Genomic DNA, 7632 nt, shown 5'->3' with positions numbered 1-7632 from the left:
CACACACACACACACACACACAATTCAGTTTTGGAGAGCAATGTAGGCAGAAATGCCCATGGTTGGATCATGCTGAGGAAGCAGGAATTAATTCCAATCAGACTCGAACAGGGAAGAGCCATTCAATTCTGCACCACTCCTGGAGTCACTCACACATAAAGTACTCCTCCCCCCTCTACTGCGTATGTATGATCACAAACACGCACACATGCACAAATCAGCATCACACAAAACATTCTGAGCACACATGATATTGTGATATCGCTTGACAGCCGGACAGAATTTTGTTTATTAAACATCAGCGGTGTCTGTGACATTAATACAATGCTAATGAAGCCCCCGGCACCCTCGTTCACCTGTCTTTTCCATTTCACTGAGAATTTTAAGCAGCCATAGGGAGCCGCTAATACCGTTGCTCACAATAAAAACATGCTTGTGAAGATTAAAAGCATTGTGGTTTCAATATCAAAAGCCTCCATGATAATATGGTGCACCCTCGTCATTATCTACTCTTGTAGAGACCTTCTCCTCTGCCCCTCTTTCCCTCCTAGTTCCCCCCTTCATCATTTGCCTTATAACAGTGTGTCAGAATACAACCACAATGCTCATTTGAGAGTAATGCAATTCGCCTCATTCATATGCCTGCACCGTCTTCTTCATTTTCCATTTCATTGCTACCTACGGGTCATAGCTTTGACACTGTCCATGTGGGGATCCTGCTCAAATGTCCATGTCATCATTCTACTTTTCATTGAATCCAAAATCTATTTTGATCTCACAACTCCTGTCTGCTTTTTTTCCATCTTCCCAATGGGGGAATATTTGATCATTTTGCTCTTCTTGGCGTTTTCTAACTTCCCCTGAGCCCAGGACAAAGCATTATGTAACAGACCCTACTTATGCATCATGAAAATAGCTGTAATATAACTGGTAATTATCCACAGTATGTGCACCTTTGGGCCATTCTGAGCTCAAACAGCTTTCCAGTTGGTCCCTGCCTGACCGCACTACTTCTCGCCTTACCTATGGGTGACAGCTCTGCCACACTGCCGATGTAGGGACCCTCCAAGAACTTGGGCTCACTGTCATTTATGTCCTGGACCTTGATGACAAACTCTGACTCTGGTTCCAGAAGGTCGTTGGAAAGCCGGTCCCGGGCCCGAGCCCGAAGTGTGTAAAAAGCCTTCTCTTCTCGGTCCAGTCTCTCTGTGGCATGGATGTCCCCTGTTAGCTCATCGATGATAAAGATGGAGCCCGCCCCCTCTCCAGAGATAGTGTACTTGATGTTGCCCTCACCTTCGTCAGAGTCTGTATGGATCTGTAAATTGACATAAAAATAAACATGACGACAGTAAGTTCAAAAAAGGAGCCACACCCTAAACATTGTTTTGTTTTATGTCATTGTAACACCATGGCAACCCTTACACCTCAAAATTAGTAATTCTGCAAAGATTGTGTTTTTACCAACATATTGAGGAAAATGGCGATTCTGACAATTGTTCACTTAAAACGCATTTTATTTGTCTTCCCTATAATATCTGCTCTTGTACTACAACATCAGCGCCTAGCAACTAAAGCATGACATTTTTTATGATTATGTTTAGACTCCTTATCTTTACCAAGGGAGGTGGTTAAATACTGGAAAAGTTAAGCAGTTGCACATTTTTGTATTCTGTATTCCCAACTTGTATCTATTTGTTCTTGTATTTTATCCTATTATTATTTCATGTATATTGTATGCATGTATATTGTATCCTAGTATTTCATTTATATTCTGTACTGTCTGACTAATTTTGCTGCTGTAACACTACTTCCATTTTATTGGGATCAATATCTATCTATCTATCTATCTATCTATCTATCTATCTATCTATCTATCTATCTATCTATCTATCTATCTATCTATCTATCTATCTATCTATCCAGTAGTGATTAGAAGCCCAAAATAGGCCAAGTTTAATTTTTTATCATGTAAATAAAACCAAAATCTCTCCCCAACCAAAGCACTTTTTTTGTTGCAAGGCTCGGGTCCAATCTCCGGTGTCCTGATTAAGGTCTACAAGCAAAAACTAAGTTTAAGCCTAAGAATAGACTTAGTATCAAAGTCTTAATTTTTACAAAATTGCTTGATGAGTTTTACGATAGCTACAGTAATTTCTTTTGACAAGTGCAGTGCTGTTCAAAATGTGCCTTATCGGGCCAAGACGATTGCTTGGCCTCTGGTATTGCTGCTTGTAGCTTTCTCAAGATCCGCTCACTCAAACAACTTCAAACTCGCAGTGTCCTAATCAATACACCTGCCATAGTCTCACTTGCCAGACCTATCTCCACAGCGCAGGTTTGGCCCTTCCACAAATGGAGAAAAAAAGGGTCTGGCTTGTTTGTTTTTCTTTATACCGAATCATAATTACGGTGTTCTGCCATGGTTCCTCCTGGGCTTTTGGAAGTTACTGTTTAGACAACCCATTATTTTCTCGAAGAAAACAACTAAATTGACTGAAGATACTTTTATGTTGTCCCAAAAATATAATTAGCTCAGCAGCCTTTTGCCTTTGCAAGGCAGAATATCGCTTGAATATCGCTGAACAAACTCCATTTACTAATAAAAAAATGTGTTAAATGCATTTGAAAGTTTAGAATAATCAGTACATGGAATTTAGTTACGTTCCATATTTTACATGGGCTTTTCTATTTAGTTTCAACTGCTGTTAATACTGATGGTTTTTGTAATTGATAGTTGTCAGAAAATGACATTTAGTCTCCAGCCGTGACCAAAAGAAATTGGTACATTCCTTCCACCCAATGCCTTATCTTATTCCCCAATAGCAATTGCTGCTTAAAGCCTTCTAAGAGCTCCCTATAGACCGGCCATCATCGTTGTCGTGAAAAAAAGACACCACAGTTCTAGTGATGATTTATGCCTTTTCTGCACATTGTGCCCTTCACAGGATGTGACGCCCAAATTAGGAGATCAAAGTCATTTCAAAGATTGTAAAAAAAAAAGGTAGAGACATAGAGGTGTCGAGTCTGAAAAGTGAACTTAAAAGAGCCCTTATAAATCAGAGCTATAGTTCCCCCTTAATGTGATTAGAAGACATTCCAGAGAAGCAATAGGAGCAGCATTGGTCCCCTATCCCAACCTCCCCTTTGGCTCTTTAGTGAGCACTAGACATGCTCTCTCTCTTTCTCACACACACACACACACACACACACACACACACACACACACACACACACACACACACACACACACACACACACACACACACCTATCTGAAATTATAATTCGGAGCTGTCTATGCAGTGTAACTGTGGTTCAATCTACTAAGCAGACCAGGGGAGAGGGGGAATCGCCCTAGCGTCCCCGGTTAATATTTTATAAAGGTTTAATTAAATACAGGCTTCTATCACCCTCGCGGGAGTTTTCATTAAGTATTTGTCGTAAAACTGCGGAATAATGCAAGCCTGTGCCTTGATATTGCTTCCCTCATCCATTTTCCCTTCCCTTTTTATCTGTTTTTGCCTTTTCTCACTTTTCTGAATCATCCTGAAGACACGAACAGTCAGAGGAAATAGATTGCCAGATACTTTGGTGGTATCAATATTTCAGTTACAATAAAACAACTTTCATTGGTCCAAACTGTAAGAGTTATCCAATAATAGTGTGCATAGTCATGCGCCACTGGATATGTTTCCCCCAAGACACTCTCACTTACCCTCTCTCTGTATTTCTAAATTAGATTTTGCTGAAAAGAATGTGTGTGAAATGTTGTCATCATCTTTTAATTCCATTGCACAAATGCTGGCCCCATGCATCTAAGTTCCAGCCTACTGTACATGTGGTCATCCAGTCACACAAACATCTCTCTCTCTCACACTCACACACTCACACACACACACACACAAACACACACGCACAGTGAGTTCATCATTCTGGGATGATGCTATTTCTCCCCCCTCAGGCTAAATATGTCCATCCGTCTGTCAGTCTATCCTCACTGGAGTGATTCAAGTTGGCAGCTTGAAAAACACACACTACGCTTAGCTAAGTTGTTCTCAGCAAACTAAAGGTCAGAGCCAGGACATCCTTCTGTTAGCAAAAAAAAAAAAAAAACTACCCTAACTAATTTACATAAGAGGAAGATGGAGAAAAAAAAAAGAACTTTCCACTACTGCTGAGCAAGAATCATAACTGCTTCATCGGTCAAATCTTTAATATGACTGTGAGGCGAGAGTCGTGAGGAACAGACAGTATGTCTGGGAGATACTGCGTGAGGTGAAAGGGATTGGTGAATGCTGGTGTTCATTTGACCCATTGATTTTGCCGGCTTATCAACACGGACAGAAGCTGGAGCTGCAGCACGGAGTGTGACACAGAGCTCTTGAAGTCACTAAGTTTAAGTTTTAAGTTTTCTTCTGTATCAGAGTCATCCAGCGTTCATTGTCTGTACATCCACTGTTAAATAGGAAACAAGAAAAGGTCATTTGGTATACTTAAAAGGGACAATTCAGCAATTTTTTATCTCCATCTACCTGGGTTAGGAATATGGTGTGAAAAAAACCTACAGTTTTTTCTAATGTTCTATGTTTTTTGGGCGCTCAGCCGGCCACAACTGCAAAATCTGCTCTACGTCCGTACACTCCTTGTTCTCTTCTCTTGTATTACGAACTAGCTACGTTTCCAGCTGGGAGAGGATGTTATTGACTTGAGTCTTTTTACACTGTACATTTTACAGTGTTTTGACTGACTCAGATATTCAGCCATATTCAGCTAAAGAGAGGCCGAGGAAGGCAGCAGCGGGGAGGATATGGCCAATTGCGGGGAGCTTCCAGAACCGGCGCTTCCAAGAGCAAACACCGACTGGCGGGGCTTTTGCCCAAATTGCCCTCAGATACCAAGAGACACGGAATAACTGCTGCAATGAATGAGAAAGCGGGCAGTTTTTGTTGGATATTGTCCCCAAAGACAGCCCTTACGTGAGTTACTCTGCATGAAGGTTTTACTTCTCACTTGGACAGAGATCTGCTGGAGAACTTCTTCAGTAGCCCAAAGATAAACTGGAAAAAGCAACCATGACCAGCAGGGCGATTTTGGGGCGGTTTCAGTCATTTTAATTTGTTAATTTAATTGTCCGCCTCCGGAGAAGGAGCAGGACCCGGAGCCAGCAACAAGCAGCCAGGAAAAGTGGAGACAGACGCAAGGGGAAATACAGCGTGTGAAGCCGGCATATTTTTTCTAGCTTGGTGAATTAAAGGTTTAGTTTTACCTAACTAAAGTTGGTGATTGTTGGAAGAGTGGAAAGTATAACTTAGACGGTCTGTGAGTTTTATTTTGTTATTGTCCTCTCCTGAACTTCTGAATGAACAGATAATTAATCTCGTCTTTGTTCGGTGAGAGTATTAAATGTCTGTCTGTCTGTTTGCTGAGCTAACAGTGTTACAGTTTTTTCCAATTGCTAACACAAAATGACATGCATAGCACAATTATTTAAACTGACACACAGAGAGCAAAACTTCTTCTCAAGTCTCCAAAATTCTAAACACATTTTCAGCTTTACACACATTTTGCAATTCAAAAAAAGCACTTTTAAATGCACTGAACATGGTTCTATGCATAAGACACAACAATCTGATATAAAGTCACATGTTTGCCATTTCAAAACATTGACATTCAAAATGACATTACTTGAGCTAATTGGCCAATATACTGTATGTGCCACCTGGCCAAACACCTCAATGATCAATTATTACCAATTCAATCAGTTAGTAAGCACTAAGAAAAGATTTTTTTTTACAACAGTGGAAGATGCTGCCTAATTATTTTTCTTGCCTCTTTTTTTCCTATATATTTTCTGCACGTTTACTTTTTTTGTGAGCATATTTTTGTTCAGTTCAATGTAAATGTATCTGCTGTGCATATGGTGCACTGACTTGTTTGGTGAAAAAATAAAAAATAAAATTTTTCAACAGCATGTGTGTGTATCTCCAAATATTTCTATGCATATGAACCATCTGAAGAATTATCTACAATTTGAACTATTTTAGTATTACGGCAAAGCATACTTATGCTTTTCATAATGCCCAACAGTGTGTAGTCGGTTGGACAAAAATCTGGTAATATGAATGAAGTGTGTGCCATTTGGTGCAAAAGTTTGATTTTGATAATGATATATGTAGTTTTGGTTGCAGTGCTTCATTTTGCAGGATACAAGGTTGTTGGGGTGTGTGGTTTTTGTGAACTTGTTTTTGTGAATGTGATTAAAATATTTTGATAAAACCAGCCCAGTTTTCAAAATTGTGTTTTAACAATTGGAAAAAAACTGAATATAAATAAAAACTGGGACATGTTTTATTGTATTTCTCCATGTTGACATGTTGACTGATTTGGGTATGTGGAAATGATAAATAATAAATTATATTTTCCTCGGTCTGCAGCATTGGTCTTGTGTAGAGTTTGGTGAACTTATTGTATTTTTGCACTTTTTCTGTGTACTTCATTTACAGTACTCATATCACTGAGAAGTAGAATTGCTAAAAGTGTTTTAGGTTTGCAACAGCAGTGTGTAACTGGTTCAAATAGAATTAACTTATATGAAACATGTGTGTTTCATATGGTAACAAAATATGTACTTTATAAATTAGTGTATAGTTTTTGCAAGAGTGTTCCATTTTGTGAAAGGTCTGAGATGTTCTGCTAATTGCGTGTAGTGTTCTGAAAAACCGGTCTCTGTTTCAAAATAATGCTTAAGCAATCAAAAAGATGTCGTGAATTGATAAAAACATCAACACATTTTTTAAACCTAAAAATGTGTATTTTTCACAGTAGCTTAGCGGTTATTATGATTCAGTTTCTGGCTTTAGGTTAAGCTTTATGCAAGTAGTTGTCAGCAATGCCTTAGGCTTTACAGTGGAGAGCTATAGAGTGAGTCAAGGGAGAGGGAGGTTGTTGATGCCCTGTAAGGTTCACCCTTGGGTCATAACAATGTGTCTAGCTGTCACTGTAGGCTAACCTGCTGATAGGACATGTGACTCACATGCAGTGATGAAAAGTTTCCTTCTTATTTGGTAGTCAGCTCTTTGGAGTTTGTAAATTAAAAGCATGTTAAAGAATATATTGTGCTCATTTTTCAGGTTCATACTTGTATTTGGGGTTTTGTATACTGTACATGCTTTTGTTTAAGAAACATTATTTTTCTTCTCTTGTCTGTCTGAATATACCAGCATTCACCCTCCATTGTGTTTTAGCGTTTGTCTCTTGAAGCCCAGTCTGCTCTGATTGGCTTGTGAGAAAAATATTGTGAAGGTAGTTCAGTCAGATGGTGGGGGGTATAATCTAATGAGCTTGCAAGTGACAGAAGGGGAGGAAACTCTGAATGGTTTGTTAACCTTTGAATCCCAAGTTTTCTGATCAAATCAGCCCACAAAAAAAACAGACTGGGTTGTCTTATTTTAAAGTTTGTGGGTTGGTAGGAAATGAATGTAATGTACCCAGATGTATGTGCACTAGCACTGACAAGATGAGTTTGATCTGTTTAAAGCACAAAACCATGTTAAGTAAATGTATGAGACAGTGGATAGTGGTGATTTGGTATTAGAACAGTCTTGCATTGCCAGACCTTCCTCCACAACGCT

General features: G+C 39.3%; 1 protein-coding gene across 3 annotated transcripts in view; it reads right to left on the bottom strand.

Annotated features, from left to right (window-relative positions):
* Positions 1–7632, bottom strand: part of cdh22 (cadherin 22) — a 187087-nt gene that overhangs the window by 86005 nt on the left and 93450 nt on the right. For all 3 annotated transcript variants that reach the window (XM_032513322.1, XM_032513321.1, XM_032513323.1), the window contains one exon: positions 1024–1318. In XM_032513322.1, coding sequence (XP_032369213.1) covers positions 1024–1318 — 295 coding nt within the window. The remainder of the gene's footprint in view (positions 1–1023; positions 1319–7632) is intronic.

This window comes from Etheostoma spectabile, chromosome 4, assembly GCF_008692095.1.
Source record: "Etheostoma spectabile isolate EspeVRDwgs_2016 chromosome 4, UIUC_Espe_1.0, whole genome shotgun sequence".
NCBI lineage: Eukaryota > Metazoa > Chordata > Actinopteri > Perciformes > Percidae > Etheostoma > Etheostoma spectabile.
Note: the sequence above shows the minus strand (reverse complement) of the source record. Positions and strands in the feature narration are given on the sequence as shown.